General features: G+C 48.7%; 2 protein-coding genes across 7 annotated transcripts; both read left to right on the forward strand.

Moving 5' to 3' along the window:
- The first annotated feature begins 21 nt into the window (after positions 1–21).
- On the forward strand, positions 22–3,856 carry LOC122370591 (putative uncharacterized protein DDB_G0294196). The gene is made up of 7 exons (XM_043346295.1): positions 22–42; positions 180–318; positions 669–762; positions 1,022–1,151; positions 2,183–2,362; positions 3,117–3,444; positions 3,834–3,856. The coding sequence occupies exons 1-7, from the start codon at positions 22–24 to the stop codon at positions 3,854–3,856; spliced, it is 915 nt and encodes a 304-aa protein (XP_043202230.1).
- LOC122370601 (methyltransferase-like protein 27) lies at positions 2,712–20,581 on the forward strand. Of its 6 annotated transcripts, XM_043346324.1 has the most exons (7): positions 2,712–2,871; positions 3,117–3,562; positions 11,802–12,041; positions 14,257–14,397; positions 17,713–17,811; positions 19,324–19,456; positions 19,605–20,581. In XM_043346324.1, the coding sequence occupies exons 3-7, from the start codon at positions 11,919–11,921 to the stop codon at positions 19,787–19,789; spliced, it is 681 nt and encodes a 226-aa protein (XP_043202259.1). In that variant the 5' UTR covers positions 2,712–2,871; positions 3,117–3,562; positions 11,802–11,918; the 3' UTR covers positions 19,790–20,581. The 6 variants fall into 6 exon arrangements, with proteins under 6 accessions (XP_043202259.1, XP_043202261.1, XP_043202257.1 ...); XM_043346326.1 differs by lacking the exons at positions 2,712–2,871; positions 3,117–3,562 and adding an exon at positions 5,106–5,127; XM_043346322.1 differs by lacking the exons at positions 2,712–2,871; positions 3,117–3,562 and adding an exon at positions 5,111–5,127 and having other exon boundaries at positions 11,531–12,041.
- The last annotated feature ends 1,572 nt before the right edge of the window (positions 20,582–22,153 follow it).

The raw sequence follows: 22,153 nt of genomic DNA on the forward strand, positions 1-22,153 counted from the left end.
TACGTTCAACTATGGTTCCTAATGGCTCCTAATGCAAAATATGTAGGTATGAGTACCTACTTAAGTATAATATTAAAAGCTATGTTCACCAAATCCTATTCTACTGTGCTAGAGACTTCTAATTTCACGATGTCCTCCCAAAACGTCTTTTTTTTCTTACTAAAAAAACGATTTCTTAGCGACGACACGAGCGGCTGGTCCAGCACCTACTCTATAACACCTGCGAGGAGGATGGCGTCACTCCGGCAGTCGGACGGCGGCCAATTTTACCGGAACTGACGGACGACCCTCCGAGAGCGACTTCTGGATCAGTGAGAGGTCGGATGACGTCCATTGTCCAATAGTCGACTAATAATGTCCAGAAGTGTTCACTCGCTTACGAATCTTATGTGCCTTTTTATTGCTTCATTCCTCTTTTCAAGTTTCAATTAATTGGCTCTTCTAGCGAATAATTTAACGAAATTGTACATTCATCATTGCTAAAACATTAGGAAGTACACGTCACTTTGTGATAACCAAGTAGGTATAGGTAATAATCCTTAATTTCGATCTCGTTGCAACTTACAACTTTGCAAACTTAACAAACCCGAAACATATCATCATTTATTAGTCAATGGTAGGACGTAAATGCAGTCTATATGTGTGAAGAGTGATGCGCATCATTACAGCAGCGATTCCGCGAGATGTCCCGGTTGCGGACGAGACGGAAGATAAGGATAGTGCCGACGCTGAAGTCAATAAGTGGCTTGATTCACAGATCAAGTAAGAACGTCTATCGGATTTTGCGATCACCTTTTGCTTTAGGACCCGGTCAGTTTTGCATTGCTTGACAACGAGCAATTGCTGGTTAGCCTTGCAGAACGCAAGGCAATCCCCTCCATCTTTTTTGCCTCTCGTGTTTTAATCTTAACGCTTTTAGCGCTACGCACTGAAGAGTTACACGGAGGAGCTTTAGTCCTAGAGTGTCAGTCCCGTGTAGAGGCTATGAGCCGCGTGTTGACCCGCCGCGGTCGGCTGGCAGGTCGGTCAGCCGGTGGCGGCGGCTGCTGTCCCTGCTCCGCCGCCAGTCGGCGCTGCTGTCGCCGACAGCTCGCTCCCAGCTGCAGCTGTCCGCTTCAGAGGAGCTGCTCGTGCAGCGCGCCCTACAAACGGTGGGACCCCGCCCCACACAGTACAGAACATCCTACAGACGGTATAAGCAGCTCGCCCCTTCAGTACCTACAGCTAGCTCTACAAACATTTGAAGCCCCTCCCCCCACCACACTATATGGATGTAAGTACACGGTGTAGTTGACTCTATAAACGGAGGAAGCAGCCCCCCACGATCTGCAGAGGGCCAAAGGGGTCGCTTCAGCAGTTATTTGTTTGGCGGACAAATGCAGATAGTCAATGCTTACGATGTGCTTTTGTGTACACACCAAAATACCTGCTAGTCTTAGCACTTCCTGTATTACATTGCACTTTGCAGCCGTGTGGCACACGTGGCATAACATTTACATGTTTATACGTCTCGAATAACTGGTACAGGAAGTGGCACACATAATGACGCTATTAGTTTGAGATCGTCCTCGCATTTTTGAGGAATGGTTGTTGGGTTATAGGGAGTTTCCTAAAAAAGAGAGGTCCGTTTTGGCGATTCATCTGAGGGGTTGATAGGCAAGCTATATCTAACCGTACAAAAAAAACTGCATGTCTTTTGACATGCAGTTAGCAGGGAAAATGTAAAAATGGAATGCTGGAAGAATGGGAGAATGGAAAATTTATTAAACGGTTGAATGACACCCAACTAGGTCAGCCGCGATATCTTTCAGACACTCATCAATTCATGGCGCACACATCACCTCTTTAATCCAAACGACCTTGCCTTTATGCCATCCAAACAAATATCCTCTAACGGCCGCCGTCCCGACCCGCTGACCCCGGTCTGACCCCTGTGCTCTGGCTGACCTCTGACCCCGGCCAGGAGGCGGCTAAGGATGCTGACCCCTAACCCATGGTTGACCTCTGACCCCGGCCAGGAGGCGGCTAAGGACGCTGACCCCGCGCCGTGGCTGACCTCTGACCCCGGCCAGGAGGCGGCTAAGGATGCTGACCCCTAACCCATGGTTGACCTCTGACCCCGGCCAGGAGGCGGCTAAGGATGCTGACCCCTAACCCATGGTTGACCTCTGACCCCGGCCAGGAGGCCGCTGAGGATGCCGAGGCTGAGGAAGCACGCCGCACCGCCCGCCGTCAGCTGATGCTTCAGGTGTGGGAGCGCGAGGCTGAGCACCGCCACCACGCGCAGGGCCCTCCGAGCCGCCGGTGCTCCGAGCCCGAGACGCGTCACACGCCAGGTAACAGGCCCGATAGTAGATTTGTGGCAGGTGCATGAGTTAACGCTCAGGAGAAACCACGAATCGGGGCTATTCAGTACCCGAGGATTCATTGATATTTGTATGATTCAAATTTAGTTCAGTTCTCTAAAAGGCACTTACCAACTCCTTTTTCCGAAAGCATGTTTATCTTTTTATCAAAACTGGTACCACGCTCACTTAATTGCATCACAAAAAATACCGCAGATTTCGACGATCTTAATTTACACTTAATGTTTAAAGTGTCTTTCACTGATGGAAACAGAACCGATCGGACGGTGGGAACGGTTCCGTTTTTTCAGACGAGTCGCCTGCTGCGGCTCGCCGCCGGCACCAATCTGCCGAGCTGCCCACTCTGGAGCCAACCGACTGGGCAGAGCCCTCCGAGCCCCCATCGACTCCGGAGCCGGAGCCGGAGCCGGAGCCGTCTGAGGAGCAGCCGCCGCAGCCCAGCGCTCCCAGCTTCCCCATGCAGGATCCTGGAAAACAAGTGGAGATCAAAGAAACGGAAATTCAGGTGCGAACATTTTGCGTTTTTCGTCTAGGTAGATTGTAGGTAATAGGTATGTCATGACCATCACGACGCGAAAACAGTCATCTATGATACCCTCGTAGTTTTGGCTATGTGTAAATGCGCACGGGAAATTCTAGGCCAATTTTAGGTAAGCGTGCAGTGGCTGATGGTTTTTCCATTGTTCTACAGTTTCTTTTTTTTAAATAATTTAACGGTGACTGCCCTAACCTGATCGACTGTCCCAGCAGGTCCGGGAGCGTTCGGAGAACGAGTGGACGGCCGAGTGGGACTGGGCAGAGACGGAGCGACGCTCGCGCGCTCGGACCACCCAGGTGACCCGCTCCGAGGTCAGCGTGACGTCAGAGGTCAGCGTGACCTCGCAGAGCAGCGTGACCTCGGAGAGCGGTCAGGTCACCGCGCAGGGATCGGCGGTCGAGGAGAAAATGGATATTCAGCAGCACGAGCAACAAGAGCAGGATCAACAGCAAGGACAAGAACAGGAAAAACAGACGAAACAGCTTGAAAACCAAGAGAAGCAGCAGCAGACACCGGACGAAACGGGTCAGCAGGTGAAAGGTGACGAAGAAGCACAGAATAATGGAGATAAGAATTCTGCAGCGACAAACGTCACTGAACAAATTCACTAAGTCACTATACGCGGACCGGTTTTACGGCGCTGGGCGACCATCTTGAGGTAGGACTTAGGAGACAAATGTGGGATGAATGATTCTGTCCGTCATAGTTAGACGGTCGAGCCGGGTCCCACTTTCCCGCCAGGGTAGACCACCCAGTTCCCCGAGGTGTCGTCAGGCGTCAACCGTGCTGAGAGTAGTGCTAATTCATCAACGCATCCCCTACGACCCCTGCCGTTACGCTGAGTGCAGTGCTGTTTCGTCATACCCTGCTCTGAGAACCTTGCGACCCCCGCCTTCTTCGAACCCCGCCCCTGCGACCCCACCCACTAGCGTTCTTCGCTGCTGATCGCTAGGGTTTTCTTCAGTGTTTGTTGATAAAGCCATTGTTTTGTTTTGGGCAGATGCCGTTTTGTTGACGATGTGGCTTCGTAACAGTGTTCGCCACGGGCCCCAAAATCCCCAGCCCAGCCCGGCCCGGGCCCATGGGTTCAGAGCCCGGCCCAGCCCGTAGCCCGCTCTTGGCAAAATGTCCAAGCCCAGCCCGGCCCGGCCCGTCAAAAATAGCAATCTAGTTATTGTCTTAAACTATTGCTATAATAAGCATGATTGATTACACTATTTTGAGAACAATTCAAATTGCATGAATATTAACATGACAATCATGACTCCCTTCTTTTCAATGAATATAATCATTTCAAGTACCTATGGCACAAATTTTAACAGTAACAGCAAGCACCTCAGTCAATTAGGTCATGATTACACACCTATAAAAAGTTAACATTATATTAACCACATTCTATGAGTAAAGTTATCTTGCAAGCTGATGTGTGTGAACATTATCATGCATAATTGGTGACTCTAATGCATACTTGAAGGAAGTATTTGCAACTTACTCTATACTTCCCAGCACTTACCAGCAGAAAAAAAGCTTGACTTATGGGAATTGATGAATCTGTCTCATGTCTGGGATTGACCTTGCTGTTAAATTCACTCCATTGATGCTGCAATATCAAAAGCCTGAGAAAGCATACAGAATAGGTGACACTAGCTTTAGCACTGTCTTCCACAAAAGAGAAAATCCATCCATTTATCAGCAAAACTGATTTAATCTATTTTCAATTCATGCCCACGTGTCAACCGAATCTCTGTGGACAACTATCTGCTGCTTTCCTTGCTATTTTATGTTAGGCTCTTTTCAAGATATGGATATCGCTAGCAGCGTAAGCAGAAAACATGGTAAGTTTGAAATGTCATTTGGTACTTTTGCGACTTTTACGCATCATCATCATCAATTGAAATTGAGCGAACACTTCTTGATTGTCGCAGCTGCGGCAGGTAGCGATTCTGACCAATTGTATAATAAAACATATATAATCAAGTTCTTATTTTGTTTTTCGTTCGAGTTTTCAGACTTCGTGATCTTGGTTTTATTTTCTATTTGTTTCATTTTGTTTTTCAGCTTGATACTAACTTAAAAAACGTATTTATTTGATATACTGTTGTGTATACGAGAAGTAAAGTAATCTTGGTGTATACTACCACCTATAGATGCCGCCACATAAACATAGCGCCATGGGCGCCATGATCGTAAATTTTGTTGAGAAGGGGCCGGGTTGTTGTTGTTGTGATTTATTTTGACAAATTTATGGACATTTAAGGAAGCTTTCATCGCGAAATACTCTGTAGAATTCAACGTTACTTACAGTGTGTTTCGCGAGTATCCTTTTAAGGTTCTGTTCGTTAGAAAGCCGTCGGTGAAGGAAAAAAGACTGTGTTGGAATTGTCTCACTATCGCCATATATAAGTGTTAAACTTAATGTAGCCCTGTAGCCCATCATTGTTGAGTGGCTTCTTAGTTTTTGGAGTTGTAGTGCTAAGTAAGTTATTCTGATAACTACATTTCAACTTTTATTAACAAACTAATGATGCTAGAGATTCTCTGATCTTTTTGGTTTCGGAATTTTTATGAAAACCCTCCTATGTGTGACATGATGTGATATTGGATAATTCTCAAGATTCCCAAAATTCAATATGAAGTAGGTTTTCTTTCACATTGCTTAAATTTGGTTTAGTTTTAGTATTTTCCCAGTGGGTTTTGTTTGCATCAGTTTCCAAATTTTCTTAAATTGACATTAGTCGCAAAACCCATAGTCCACAAAGCTCTTGGCCCGGCCCGTCCATAGCCCGTTAACTAATGATATTTGGGGGCCCGGCCCAGCCCGTAGCCCAGCCCGGCCCATGGCCCGTTGGGCTGGCCCGGCCCGTGGCGAACACTGCTTCGTAACATATCGCTTGTGAAGTGGCAAAATAAATCCACTGGTTGTGCTGCAGGTGGTATGCGGAAGGTGACGACACAAACCATTGTCTGACATGTCTCACATACGGAACGACGCTAGCGAGTGAAAGCCACTAGTGGTTCATTTATACCACATAGTTTTTTTAGTGTATTTATATTGCATCGCACCTAAGCATTTCTTCCGTTTGAAGGCACCTAATCCGCCACTTTATGTATAATAGTACACTGAGAAAACAGTGTCCCCATTTTCGGTCTCAGAGACCAGTTTTCGGGCTAATGTACCATATTCAAAACAGACAGCACATTTCGAGAATACTTTCTGAGCAACGCCACATGGGATCATACGATCCCTTAAATCGGTATCATTGATCGCAGAAACAGAGCTCAGTCAGTACCCATTATCGGTGTCAAGCTTTAAAACTAGTCTCACTATGAAACCAGTTTTCAGCCCGATCCCCATTTTCGGGCTCACCTGAATCCAGTTTGAGGGCTCAACCCGATCCCTTTAATCGGTATATCATTGATCGCAGAAACAGAGCTCAGTCAGTACCCATTATCGGTGTCAAGCTTTAAAACTAGTCTCACTATGAAACCAGTTTTCAGCCCGATCCCCATTTTCGAGCTCACCTGAATCCAGTTTGAGGGCTCAAATTGTGTGGTGAAGCCAATAATAGGGCTCACCTCATCGCTTTTCGTCCGATGCAGCCCCTCCTTCCCCCTCCCCGTGTCCAGCAGCTGCGAATAAGACGAAGCCGCGGACAAACTTTTTTTTTTGCTCGGCCAGCCTAGCGCCAGTCTCGAGCGGTGGGACAGTTAACCCGGCAATTTTGGCCGGGATGCAAAAGTTACGTTAAACCGGTTTATGTTAACCCGGGAGCAAATAACAACGTGGGAGCCTATCTTAGGTGTGGCAAAGCTAACGAATTACTTACTTGTTGCCGAGGTGCCCAAAGAAGGTACTGGAACCGAAAACACAACATTGGTTCATGTATTTATTAACATTCATACACACAGTCATACTTGTGCAAGGTGTCAGTGTTCGGTTGTGGGGTGTAATAGCCAGGGAAAAAGTTATATGAACTGAAAAACCCGGCGCCTATTACTTCGCAACATGGTTGTGTATTCAACATGAACTGCAAGGAGTGCAGACGACATTGCCTGTGCTAACTTAACGTCTCACGGGCAGCGCCGCGCTCTGACACCTTGGTCCCAGGGTGCAGGGTCCCAGAAGCGGCGGCGTTTCTGACCGCAAATCGCCGGAGAGCCGGTCGACGCCGTTGAGGGGACTGAGCAGGCCGCTGCCAGCTCCACCTTCACGTCCGCGCGGCGCAGCTCGGTGTGCGGCGGCGGCTCATCGCGCGGGCCGCACCCGTCCGTCCGCTGCACGAGCCGCTTTTCGATCCGACAGCGCAACACCGGCACGCCATTGTGCTGGCTGAGCGGCGGCAGCGGCACGTAGGCAACAAAACAGTAGAAATCGATGGGCCTGGATCGGCGTTGCCAGCAACGCCGGCAGCGGCGCGGCGGGAGGCGCCAGTGCCGCCGTCGGGGACGTGTGCCCTTCGCTGCGCTCATTCGAGTTGGCCGGCCGGCCGCGCGGCGTAGTCCTTTTGACACGGTGCGAGAAGAGCCGGATGAAGGTGGACTTTTTATTGGCGTTGCTGGTGCTCACGCCGCCGGCGTCCAGTTTGGGCGGCAAGTCCGAGTACCAGGAGTCGGACAAGTCCCGCGCGAACGCCGCCAGCCGGTCGTCGTCACTGCTGGCGGCGGCCCGCCGCCGGCGCTGCCTCAGAATCGGACGAGTCGGTGGTACTGAGCACCTCGCGGGACGGGTAGCTGGGAGTGGGCCGGCCGCGGCCCCTGCCAGGCCGCGCCACCTTCACCGGCGCAGCCGCCTTCAAACTGCCCTTGCTGGGCGGCGGGTTGGTCGGCGGAGGCGGCAGCGGTGCCTCGACGTCAGTCCGAGTCGCTGTCACTGGGCGGCCGCCGCGGAGACGGCTTCTGTTTGACCCGCAGCCGGCCTGGGCCGGCTCGGCGCCCTCGGCCGGCGGCGCGCGCCGTTTCGAGCGTTTCACCTTTTCACTGTTACTCTCGCCTGGTCCTCAGCGTCGAGCGGCTCGGCGCTGTTCGGTTTCATGTGGCCCATGCTGCTGGGAAACTCGGGTGGGGACAGCTTTCTGACTGGAGTGCCGTCGAAGATGGAGGAGACGGGGGTGCTCGCAGAGTCCTTGCCCAATGCCCATGATAGAGCCGAGGCTCTACTGGACGCCCAGCTTAATCGGGCTATCGCCGCCCTCCTTCTATGGTGGATTCTTCGGCCCCCTACAGCCACTAGGGCCATCATATACTCCCAGATGGCGGCACCTAGGGGATGAGGGGGGGGGGGGTGTCTGGGCCACTTGTCCACCTCGTGGCGTCGCCAGCGACGCCTGCGAGTCGGAGCAAATGATTATGGGGTCTTCCTCGAAGGACGGGTGCTCCAGGAGATGTTGCTTTGCCGTCTTGAGCGCCACCATCTCAGATCGGTAACTGGAGCAAATCCTCCCCGCCGCCTCCCGCAGTACCAATGTTGTACTGTCTGGGTGCTCGGTGAGGACCCCAGCGCCGCCTTCCTATTACTCCCCCGGTCGCAGACCCGTTGACCCAGGCCCACGTCGCACGCTGGGGGAGCGCTCCCAGGCACGCCTCCGCAGCACTCCTCCTCGCTGTCGCGGACGCCGCGATCGGCAGCCGGTCCAGGTGGACCGTGACGCCGTCTGTTGGCGTCTACGGGGGCAGTCTCGTGGATAAGCGCGCCTCGGCGGGCAGCGCCACTCCAGTGGTCCCACACCGCTCCCCCGCGCTCTCTCCAGCCGGTCACTGACTTCAGTCACGGTTGGGGGGGGGGGGGGCTTCCGCCACGACGCGGCGGGTCCTCCGACGGGAGGGAGAGCGCCTTCGCCAGTAGGCGCGATGCCAGCGCATCCCTCCTCATCTCTCCATCGGCACGACGCCCGCCTCGGCCCTCACGGCGAGTCTTGGAGCATGGAAATCGGGCAGCCAGTGATGACTCATGCCACCATCAGCATCTCCGCCTCCAGGACGCCAAGATGTGTGGCCGCAGCCGCAGGCAGCCACGCCGACCCCGCTGCCCGCATGCCCAAGTAGTCTCGAATCGCTGACACCTCTCCTGAAACAAGAGTGGTGTCGTAAACTTAAACCCCTTGCTGGCGCCCGCCAGCCGCGGCCGCGACAACACCGCCACACCAATTATTGTGACCCCGGAACTTCCGTCCCGAGCCTTATTTCACGGCACGATGCTACAGTGCGCTACACGTATTGTGGTATTCAGCTTCCATGGAAACATCAACTAATTTGGACGCTCAAACATGGGAGTCAGGAGTGGTTAAGGCCCAGAGCGTTCTGTCTGGTTTATAAAACCTTGGCCAGCAGATGTAAACGTGCTTTTTGTATAAGTGGCTTAATTTTGACGCAAAAGGGCACTAACCTTCGGCGCAAATAATGCAGAAATTTCAGCGCAAATTGCGAAATAGCTTGCGCCGAACTTCGGCGCATGACGGCTTCACGGGCGTCCGGCGTACCATATGGATGTTTTCCAGTTTGGGCTGCAGGTTTTAGCTCTAGGTTTTAGACTGTAGGTTTTGGGTTGGGTTGGGCTGGGCTGGGCTGGGCTGGGCTGGGCTGGGCTGGGCTGGGCTGGGCTGGGTTGGGCTGGGCTGGGCTGGTTGGGGTGGTTGGGTTGGGTTGGATTAGGTTAGGTAAGTTTAGGTTAGTTTAGTTTAGGATAGATATGAATACCTATTTTTTGTAAGTTGAATTACTTTTTTCATTTTGTAGCATCATATGCCTTCCATCTTTGAACTGCCATATTCAAGCACCAGAATAAGTATGGACTTGAACCTTTTCCAGTCTGGATGCCTGTATGGAAGTTGTGCAAAATCATGCAGTTGAAGGTATTGTAACCACAAATAAGAGCTCATGACTCAAGTCTCAACTTGTCCATAATTGGTTATCTTGATGTATACTTGTAGACCCTTCCTCTTACTTGGCACACAGGCATGGTGTCACAGTGTTCTAAAATTGGATTTCAATTGGGTGTCCCAACAAAAAAAAAATCTGAAGACAAAATGAGATAGATTTAGTCTTTCCGCAAAACTGCATAATGCCATTTTTTACCTCAGATTTTGTCAGAACCTTCACAGGATCTGAAATGAAATGATGTAGAGTAGATGCATCAACTGTCAAGTCATGCGTAACCTGGCAGCTGGCTGTTGAATCAAACTTTTGACATATTTTTTTAGCAAAGATGAAATAAAGCCACTTGTCATATTTTTAGGATGAAAATATTTTCCCCATCATGTGTGGTTATTCACCTAAAATTCTGAAACATGGAACACTGTGATACCAGCATTCCATCATGTCAACCAGCATTCCGCAGCATGTTAGCAGAAGCAGCAGCATGTTATAAGTATATGAAAGATCCAAATAGGTTGTAGGTTGGTAGGTATTGGTACTAAGTTTAACTTAATAGGTTAGTAGGCAAGGTTAGGATTAATTTTAGTTGAGCATCAAGATAACCATTACGAACAAGTAACAAAATCCTTACCTACCCTTGAAAGCATTGCTTCAATCACATCATCACGAAGAACCAGACAAAAATTTTGCACATTCTTACACTATTTGACATCCTGAATCCAGATATGATGCTTTCATGTGGCGCAAATACAAGAAAAACGAATAATCAAACCCGGGCCCTGTTTCACGGCGGAGCGCTGCAGTGCGCTGCGCGCGTCGGCGCGTTGGGTTTCCATGGCAATATCAACAAACTTCCCTCTGACGCTACGCTATGACGTCATCGCAAAACGCTAGCACCGCAGCGCCAGCACCATCCGCACGCTAGCAGTATTCGCACTCAAACTTCTGTTCAATGGGTACTAGGTTTTTCAAGGTCTCTGTTCCAAACGCGATTTACCATAAGCTAACGGATCGCACGCAACGTCATTCGAGTGACGTCAGGGGCGTGCCTCAGCTCCCAGCGCGCTGCAGCGCGCGCAGCGTCGGGCGGTGAAACAGGGCCCCGTGCGTATTCGTATCAACGGCGCCACAATTGTAGATCAGACCTTTTCTGAACAAATGCCACCACAATTTTAATTGATAAGGGATTAAAATGGCATGAGCATCAACATCTTGATTTTTTCTAAAAGATAGCGATAACTGATAACTAATAACTTACCATTCATTTTGAAATCACGGCGGTAGGTACACCAACACATGGCACTGAAAACAGCAAAAGACGGAATGGGAATGGCGGAATGTCGTATGGAGCCCTAAAACGCAGCTCGAATTGAGCCCGAAAAGGAAGACGAACTGAAGCCGCTTTCGGGGCTAATGTACTTTGAGCCCGAAAAGGGCGCCTAACTGATACCGATTTTAAAATCATACAGATTTGAGCCCTGTTTTGGCACTCATATGAGCCCTTATTCAAAAATGTTCTCAAAGTGTTTTCTGAGTGTAGAAGTAGGCACCCGGTGCAGTGGTGAGAAAGAGCCTGGTTTCGAGTCGCTTCGTGGAACTCTTTACATGAGGTTCTCGAATTGGATGGTTTGCGGTAATGGAGGGAGTCGACATTGTAAGGGTCAAAGTCATGCCCTACACGTGCTTACTTGATTTTTTTTTTTCGCTCGTTGACCTTTCCAAAACTCTGCTCAAAACATCAATTCACACATTCAAGGTTATGCTCTATGAAATATAAGCTCTCAATAATTTACAAATTATGCTCATAACTACAAAAACAAAACAAAAGAATTTTAATTAGGTACTGCTTGTAACATTCCACAAGGTTAACATAGCCAGACTGCCTTGTTTATTGGTGAGTGGCTCTGCACCCCACACCCACCGCACCGGTCAGCTCTATCACCGGCCACACCAGACCACCAGAGTCGGCTGGCTGCTGTGGCCCAGATGCGCCGTCATCTGGGCGCCTCGTGTCCTCCCGCCCCCAGCCCCGGACAGCCGGGTACAAACGGGACCGGGCGTGCCCCCGCGCACCACTCGAGCCGTCGGCAGTCCCCGGTCCGGTTCAGCACCTCCTCGACCCGACCCGACCCGAGGAGCTCGCGATGTCGACCAGCGGCGTGCAGGACGTGGCTGGAGAGAAGGAGCTGGTCCACCAGCTCATCCACTGCGGCAGCTTCGAGGAGGTGCTGCAGCAGTACGACCAGACTGCCGACACATACGAACAGGTGAGTCGCTCTATTAGCTGAGCGGCTACAAACGGGACTTTTAGGCATTTGAGGCAGCTTTGCTAATAATGTAATCAGGTAGGTAGATTTCTTGAACTCCGACGGGAACATTGGTTCTTTCTGCAAATGCTGAATGATATTTTGCATTCGATGTTGTTGATAAGCTCAGCGAGAAATAATATCAGTCAGGCACCTAAATGAAACCCCGTACCACTGAGGGCGGGAGCTAATCACCTATGATTTGGTCCCTCATAACGAAAACACACGGAAAACTATGCAGCGGAACTGTGGCTGCGGGAACTCCGCCAGCTCTGTCACTGTGAGGTAGGCAACCCGCACGGCACGCGCCGCCGTTTGGCTGCAAAAACAGCCTGAAGTGCGGAGTGTTTGGCACCGCCATTCGCTCTTTCTGTACATGAACACATTTTGTAGAATCTAACTCTAATCGAAATCTCACATCAATATTAGCAACAGTAAAATCCGTTTTTTTTAAGAAAACGACATATTTTATGTCATCATGTTCGTTGTTCACATCCCCGACCCCACGTACGACTGGGGGCTCTACAGAGCCTCCCTCTCGTTTTTCTGCAATATCTTCTAAACCACTGGACGTATCAAGATGAAAATTACAGTGCCTTCCGCTGCATTAATTTGACACCTTGCATCCAAATACAAATTTCGTAGCTACCATAGGTCGGCCGTAAATGACGTCAGAATGACGTCATGTTTGGATAATTTTGACGCAAAACATTGAACTACGGCAATCTTTTTCAAGAGCTCAGCTTCTAAGCTAGATGCAATTTTTTGCATGGAAGGACTACACAGGGCTAGCGAACTGTTATCTTGGATTAAGATTTCCCTTAGTTTTTTCGCGAATATCTCAAAAACGGCGGTGCGTTTTTGGTACACCTGTTCATACATCATTTCCGCACAAGTTGTGAATATTTCAGACCCGGGTCGTTCAAGGTCAGGTCACCACGTCACGTCAAGTGACCTTACCTCAGAAAAAGTCCAAAGGCTCTCTATGTATAGCTACACCGACTGAACGATCACTTTGAAACATCAGCGATTGATATGAGTAACAGTATGTATAAAATGTGTGTCTCGGATTTTATATATGTGACCTATGGTCAGGTCAATTTTGCGACCTCTCCATTATAGGTAAGTCAATGGGAGAAAATTGCAATGCACCTCTTTTGGACGAATGTCGTTCAAAACGCTCTCAAACATCGGTTCATAGGCAAATATCACACACTGAATCGGAAAAAAATGCACCTGTGACCCCTCTGTGCGTCCCTGACGTCATCTCAGGTCATGAACGGTCACCAGCAGTTTTTGGCTATAACTTTTGATAGAGACGTGCTAGAGAGGTGAAAATGCGTCAGCTGTGTTCAGCTCGACAATACGAATCGACTGATATGCAGCATGGCCCTTTCCGGTCAGGTCATGACCTTGACTTGAAGTCAAATTTTCAAAATGACCTTTTAAGGTTAAAAAATAGACGTGTCTCGAAGAGAGGAACACGATGCTGCCAAAAGTAATGTCGTGGCTCTCGAGCCGCGGGGGGGCATAAAGCTGCCCCCTTTACGTTTTGTGGAATATCTCCGAAACATGATAAGCTAAGAACGTGAATCGTGAACGTGAAAGTTTTGTCGTTTTCCGATATGGACCGTTTCTGACGTCGCTGAGCATGGAACTCAACTGTAAATGAACTACATAGACAGCACCTGCTGTCATCCTAAAATATCTAAGCACACTTCCAACTTGTTCCTGACCAATAATCGGTCCTTTATATTCGGTCTCATGTATCGGATATATCGTGAGGAAACTGAGAGTCGCAAATCTATAATTTGACTTCTGACGTCACTGTGACGTCATTTCAAATGGGATCGACACCAATTTGAATTTGAACGCAACCTTGGCTAGGTATTCAAAAAGATGTGTGCAAAGTTTCGTCTCTCTATCTCTTCGCGTTGCGACGATATCGTCGCAGAAATAAAGAGGGGGCAACTCTATGAATCTATGTACGTGTAACCACCATGTTCTCAAGGCGTAGAAAAGCCCATGCTATGGTACAGGACTCCCCCGGCGTGGCGCAGAACATCAATACATGCCTGCCCTGGCTGCTGACAACTGTGTAAGTAGTGTGTACTGTGTACTGTTTCAACTTTCAGTAGATGCTTTGTCAATAACGACTTCGACGCGCTCGTTTCAGTATTTCGTCAGTAACGACTTCGACGCGCCGCGGCTGGTGGCAGAGGCCGTGCTTCGTCTGTATCCTGCCGACGGCGTCATCGCCCGCGATCAGCTGCAGGTCATGGATCTCGCCTCCGGCACCGGCCTCGTCGGACAAAGGGTCAGTGGGTGACGGCCGACGGGTCTAGCGCACCAGCACAGGGTTCTGTCGCACCAAGTGTGTGTGCACTCTTATCCGCAGTTGGGGAGGCCGCGGGAAGGGCACGACTTAGCAGCTCGATAAACACAGCATTGTTGACAGCACTGCAAACCAGTAAAAACTGGTAAGGCGAGCTGTGCAGCTCCGGTGCAAACTGGTATTAACTGGTATCGAGAGGCTCCGTTATTATTGGATGAGCTCCGGGGACCTAAGACAGGTAAGTGTGATCACGCTTTGGTCTTGGGGCTTTTTGATGGTCGCATGGTGAACAAGGCAAAGCTTTTTTCAGTTCAGCCACGGCATGATGGACGAGTAAGATCGTGACTTCTTTTGTCGGTCAGATCGATAAGTGATAGGGACTAAGGTCCCTTACTATGCACGGTCCCTTACTCATTCGTTCATATCGATAATGAACAGGATGAGGACGGCTTCTTATTCCTTCAGCTCGACAGGTGAGAACAGTTCCTCAGTGGTCAGGTCGACAGGATAGACGGTTCTTCAGCGGTCAGATCGACAGGTGAAGACGGTTCCTCGGCAGACAGTAGGACAGATGAAGACGGCAGCATGGTTCCTCAACGGACAGTGGGACAGGTGAAGACGGTTCCTCGATGAACGATGGGATGGGTGAAGACGGTAACACGGTTTCTCGGCAGACAGTAGTGCAGGTGAAAGTGGTAACTCTTCAGACAGCGGGGCAGGTGAAGACGGCAGCACGGTTCCTCAGCGGACAGTGGAACAGGTGAAAACGGTAAGACGGTTCTTCGGAGGAGAGGAGAGGACAGGTGAACACGGTAACAAGATTCCTCTGCGAACAATTTGACAGGTAGGTGAAGACGTTTCCCCGGCGGAGAGCGGGACAGATGAAGGCGGTGATACGGTTTTTCGGCCGACAGTAAGACAGGCAACGCCAACACGGTTCTTCGGCGGGCAGCGGGACAGGAAAGCTGGATGCTCGAAGATAATTGTTCACTTCTTATGCAGGTTAAAAAAGAATCATGTGGCTAGTAGGCCCATGAAACCTATTGGCTCATGTAAGGAGCCAATAGGTTTCACTTATCCGTCTAAAGATTTCCAAAAGGAAAATATATTGATCAAGTTTACATTCCTGAAAGTCGCATGACCCATTTAGCACCTTTTTGTTACAACCTGACGTTGGCAGCCTGTATGCAACTGTAGTATCAAAAACCGCATTATTAGAGTAATAGGATATGTTATTTACAAGCCATGTATCTAGCCTCTACCGAAGCACTATTCCCGCGCCCTGATGGGGGGGGGGGCATTTTGGCCCCCCCCCTGTGGTTTTTCTTAAATAGCGAGAAAACGGCGGCGCGCAGCGCCGCCAAATTTTGGGTACCTTACCGGGCATCAATTTGACACCTTCACACACAATTTCAAGTCACAGGTCACCTCAGGTCAGGAGTTATTGAGGTCAAACTGAGGTCATGTTCGAGTAAAAATGAGCAAAAAACATGACATCTTGAAACGCTCACCAATTCTACAGTTAACAAGCAATTTTAAAGTTCTTTATGTGGTTGTGTAGAGAAAACACGGCGCTACAAAACTGCTATCTCGGATTTTCGAAATGTTTTGGATTTTGACCCCCAAAAATCAAAAAAATTGATTTTTTAGAAAAACTGAAAAAAATCCAAAAATTTTCGAATTTCGAAAAAAACGGAATATATGTGATAGTCCCTGCGCTCTTCGATATACATACCAAATTTGAGATCGATACCTCTTTTTTTGGCCAAGTTATAGCGAAAAAACTGTTAAAAATTGATGACGTCAAATTTTTGAACTCAATTGTTAGCAATTCTAGACCTCGTAGCGCAAAACAAAGACCACCATTGAACTCCCCGTGACGAGCTGCATCGAATCGATACCCATTTTATGCAAAAATATCAACTTTGAAATTTGACCTAATTTGACCTGACCTTGACCTGACCTTGACCTGACCTTGACCAAAACGTGACCTAAGCTGGCCCAAAAGTCTGCCTGACCCACATAATCGCATTTGTCATGTAAAATGGACCATAAAACATGTATCACACGACACTTTCATATTGTGACCCCCCAGTGACCTGACCTCTGTGACCTGACCTGGTATCAGTGACCTCAAATAGCAAAATATGTGTTTGAAGAACATTTCCCCATCGATGATTTTCAATGAAATGCATTTTACACGATTTTACAACGCACTTCTTGAAATGCCTGTAAACGGTGAAAATTCGACCTTTGACCTGACCTGTGACGTCATCGGTTTAACCGAGGTCAATGAAATTGGGTCACAAGGTAGTTCTCCGTTGGGGCTATCCAACGCCGTTTACCGCTTGTCGCTATGTTGCGTGGTTCTCGAGATTTTAGGGGGGGCCAAAATGCCCCCCCCCCATCAGACCGCGTTGCTCGGCAGACCCCATCAGGGCGCGGGTTAAGGCAGGCACGCTATAATATCAACAGTAGGTAGATAAGAAAACATACATTTCAGAAGTCTAGGAATTTGTAACTGCTGTCAGCAGTTCAGGCAATGACCTACTCAGCCCTCCCGGCCGGTAACTTTCCAGCACTGCGTTAGCGACTGTGGGCCCATTGACGAACCCCCGACCACCACCAACTGACGACAGCCAGGTTCGGTTCTCGTCACCGATGACAGCAGCGCTCGTATAACGCCCCCGGAGCAGACCGCCTTGATCCCGGGTTGTTTACTGTAGCATTGAAGGCCGATTGTAAAAACATCTGCATATACCGTAATGGTCGTGTCAGTACTCTCGGGCAAAGCTGTGGTTCATGTTACGGGAGCCGACCGCTGTTGGCATGCATGAAAACAGTTTACGTTTTGGCCGTTTTTAGAATGTATAGTCGACTACAGAATGATGTTCCACTTTTCACAGGCAATTATTTGCCTGGAGTAGTAGGCTGTACCGCGTCACACGGGCTGAGTTCACAAATTATAGCTTTGTCCCAATGCTCACAATCGACACGCTTAATTGCGTGATAAACGGCACAACTTAGCGCTCCGGTCAACTGATAGCTTCTGAGGAGTGGAGCATCATTCTGTAGTCGACTATACTTGGCCTTAGTCAGGTGTTTAGCTTGATGGTCACGGTGGTTACGAGTGAATACCACGCCGCTATGGTCTAAAGTTGAATTATTTTTGGTCCGTGAGTCTACCTTCTAACATTACGTGTCATTTCTGACACACATGCCACTCGTGCCATGTCTGACACATGTAGGTATCACCTGTGTCATTTCTGACACGTGTCACCCCCTGTCGTTGGACAGCTCCACGATGCTGGTGTGCGCCACATTGACGGTTTGGACGCCTCCAGTCAGATGGCCCGCATAGCCCGGTCCCGGGGCGTCTACCGGCACATCTTCAATGTAAGTCACACATTCAACGAGGGAAAGCGAGCACACGTAGGTGTTTGTCAATAGCGTATGCTAGTTATGTGTAAAATATTCTTGAAATATAGGGAAGGTTACACAAAACAGGTTATACCTAATGCAATTCCATGAAGTCGAACTGTAGTGATGTATTTTTTTACTCCGCCTAATATATTAACGTGCTGATGCTCAATGCTTTAGGGAGCTAAATGCCTAATCTTGGGGTGACACGACCTATTTCAGGAACGGCTTGAGGCAACGTCAGAGCTTCCATTCGCTACTGTCCCGACTCCTGAACCGGCCTGAATCTCGTTAGTACATTTATATAAACATGCACAATGTATAGATGCTCTAATAAAGACATGAAAATGTTGAATTCGATGCATTTAGTTTACCTTTCGCAGTGTAATGTGTCATGAGAGACGCCTTTATTTCATCCGATTCATCCAATCCGATCATTCAATTAAATATCATTCTTATAAATTCTATCTAAAATGGCAATTTATTTTTAACGATAGTTAATTTAACCGTCGAAATGCGATCTTTATCTCTTTATGTCAATGCCTTATTGGAGACCAATGACGCTTTATAATTGAGGACAGTACTGTTAGCTTGATAACTGAAGGTGATTTAAAATGTTAATAAAAGGTGATTGTCTCATTTCCAACATTGACCAACAATCGAAGAGAGGAAAACAGAGAGAGATTGAGGAAGGAAGAGAGAAAGAGAGAGAGAGAGGGAGAGAGAGATATAGAGAGAGAGGGAGAGAGAGGGAGAGATAGATAGAGAGAGAGAGAGAGAGAGAGAGAGAGAGAGAGAGAGAGAGAGAGAGAGAGAGAGAGAGAGAGAGAGAGAGAGAGAGAGAGAGAGAAAAGAAAACTAATTTATGACCTTGTAAGATGCGGCTCATACCATGCATTAGATGGATTGTACTTCGTACATACGAAGTAGGTCCACATACGAAGTATGTGGACATATGTCCACAATCCACTGTGCGTGTTCTGTGTCCACACTGTCCACTCCAGTCCACATGCGCTCTGTGTTCCACACTGTGCGCTCGGCTCCGTATATGTCTACACTCCACAGTGTGCGCTCCGTTCTCCACAGTGTGCGCTCCGTTCTCCACAGTGTGCGCCTCGTATGTCCACAGCGGCAGTGAAATGTGGCTATTGGTGCGCGGGGAGCGGAGCCCTGCCGCGCCGAGCTGCGCCGGAACGCAGTAAATAGGTAAACGGTCAGTTGTGAGTGCCCTGAGTGCCAACTGCCCGTCAGTCATCTATGTGACCTGGGTCAGCTGTGTGACCTGAGTCACCTATGTCAACAAATCAACGATATCATTCGTTACTGCATGCTTGTCGTTCGAGGGCCAAGCGTCACAATCTCAACGACTGTCGACATTACAGCGAACACAGTCATTCAACGACACGAGCGGGGAAATTTTCGGCGAACGGATCAGCCTAACTAGTCTGTACGTGCGAGCACTGACGCGTCAATATTGTTCCGTTTTAGGAGATCGTGGATGAATCTAAGCCGTTGGACATAAAGGAAAACACTTATGACGCTGTGACGATTTCCGCTGGCTTCGTCAAAGGACATCTTCCGCTGACTGCCCTGGATGAAGCGATTCGCATATGCAAGCCGGGTGAGATTTAGACAGATGTCAGCGGCTTTTCTCGCACTCAAGACAGAATACCTTTATATCTAATTTAACTTAAATGAATTAAAATGAATGATTTGGTTTAGAATAGATGCGTGTGACCCCGCTGACAGTACGTACGGCTCCCCTGTAGGCGGCTACGTCATCAACTCGCTGCGTTTCGAGTACCTGGTGACGGTGGCTGAGTTCCACCAGCTGGAGCCGCACATGGACCGGCTGGAGCAGCGCGGACTGTGGCACCGTGTCGACCGCTACGTCACCGACCGCTACTTCCAGGGCGTCAAACAGGGCATCACCTACATCTACCAGAAACTGTGAACGGGTGTCTCACAAAGGGCAGCAAGTACCTACATTTACCAGAAGATGTGAATAAGCGCCTCAAATTGGGTATATCACGTACATCTACTAGAAGCTGTGAACGAGTGTTTAAAATAGGGCGACGCATGGGTAAATCATCCCCGAACTGTGAACGAGCGTCTAAAACACGGCACAAGATGCATCTTCCAGAAATTGTGGACGAACGTCTAAAATATGGCATCACCTGCATCTAACAGAAAACGTGCGCTGAAGGGATGAAGGGAATCATCTTTGCCTGTATGCCTGTAAAGAGCTGTTTGTAAATCAACCTTTAAAATGGGACAGTATCTAATCATTTAATGCTGCCAATGTGAATCAATTATCCATCAAATATGCTCGTGCATCAGCAAAATCAATGCGCATTACACGGGGAGGCACCGAGCTCAATGCCAAGTAGGTATAGGTACGCATTTTTGTTTATGTTATGTATTTGCGCCTATCAAAATGTACTTAGCAGAGCATCATCCTATTATATAACCTATTATATCATTGCAGAGTATACTTGAGCACCACTTGCAACATTCAGGATGTGTAAACACGCGACATCAGAACAACTGGGTGACGTCTAATCTAGGTAATGTAACTGCTGATGTCGAGAGGGAGCTTTCAGCTGTATCCGAATGGATTAGGTATAGCCGACTTGTGGAGACATCACATTTACATTTACCTGGCAATATATATGTTTAGGTATGAGGTCTGAGGAATATAATATTGTACCCATATGAATTGCGCTTAGTCGTTCCTGTTCACATATCGTGGATTTTTATAGGCATGGAAAATGTAGCGTATAAAGGCGCATGACTCCGTGTTGTCGAACCGACCATGCACCTCAATATACAACAGACGGTGTCGCGCGTTTGAATGCTGGCACATTTGATACTATATGGCCCTATGTGTAATGTGAATATAATTGCAATGTATGGCTGTGGCCAACGTGGGTGTGTATTGCGCATGGAAAAGATGCTACAATGTCACATTGTTTATTGCTCACGGCTTCATTGGGTTGACGCTACAAATATAGACGCTTTCACTTTTAACATATGTTTACTGATAGTAGGTAAGGTACTGATAGTAAAGAATATAACAAGCACGGATGTTGCGGGGCGGTGGTTCAATGACCCCGACCATAATACACAGCGGGCGCTTGAAGGAGGGCCTGCTTTGACGCCGCGGAACGGTGGCGACCTGTTGGACCCGGTGGGGACCCCCCCCCCCCCCCGACGAATATATGCGATAGTTCTCGAACGCTTATACCGAGACATAAGGAGCGTAAAACTTCCAGCACCTCTTAGCCCATCTCTCTTGAATTTTTTTTCCAGGTTCAAGCTGGGTCGAAATAAAACATTTGGGTCTAGCCCCTAATGTCGTTAAGGGTCGATTTTTTAGGCGCTTGCAAATTTCGACGTCAAAAACGTCAACTTCAAGCTGCTGACAAAAGTAGAGGTAAAGTCGATATCAGGTCAAGTTAGGTCAGGAGAGCCAAGAAGAGGCACCAATACCTATGCATTAGGGCATTGCATGAAAGCAAGGCAACGGTGAAGGGTGAAGTGCATACTAGCGCATAGCTATCCGTAAAAGGAAATAAGAGCCTCACTTTCAGAAGCTCTGGTTGGTCCCGATTTTCCCGAATTTTTGGTCATTGGCTTGACCTGGAAGGACGACCTATGACCTAAGACCTGAAAGCTGGGTGTCATCGACTTCCTCTCGTTACAGGAAACGTTTTCAATTTTTTTTTCCGCTCTAAAAACATCTTGTCCCCGATCGAACTATAGTTCGATCGGGGACAAGATGTTTTTTTTGTGCATGTGCTTTCCATTTCGTGTGTTACTACTGTAACACCAGTGGATCCAGAAAGGCAGTCTTAGACGCTGCGGGAAGCATAGGCACCTACCCCCAAAAAGTTTCTCCAATTTTCAAGAAACGCTAGGAACTCGATTCTCTATGCACTGCTAAGCAGTCTAAAATAAATTTTCCTTATGAAAGCTGCTTTCTTTTCTTTTTCATTCTCGAAAAACCGCAACATTTTGTCGAGTTCCGGCGCCTCGCGGGGCGGGGGGGGGGGGGGGAGGGACATTAATTAGCTCCAAATACCCCCAGAATTGTAACCACGCGCAACAGAGTGGTCTGGAAAAGCTGTCATAGGGGGAACCATGACCGCAAGGGGCGCCATTGCCCATGGAAATGGTATGCGTGAGAGGGGCGCCTCTGAGGTCACTGAAGCGCCTACATGCGAGAGGGGCGCCCATGAAGCTCATATATGGACTTCATGGGCGCCCCTCTCGCATGTAGCCTCTCGCACGCTCATAATAGGAGCGCCTCAATGCA

The sequence above is a fragment of the Amphibalanus amphitrite genome, unplaced genomic scaffold (genome assembly GCF_019059575.1).
Source record: "Amphibalanus amphitrite isolate SeventyFive unplaced genomic scaffold, NRLGWU_Aamphi_draft 001148F_arrow, whole genome shotgun sequence".
NCBI classification, from domain to species: domain Eukaryota; kingdom Metazoa; phylum Arthropoda; class Thecostraca; order Balanomorpha; family Balanidae; genus Amphibalanus; species Amphibalanus amphitrite.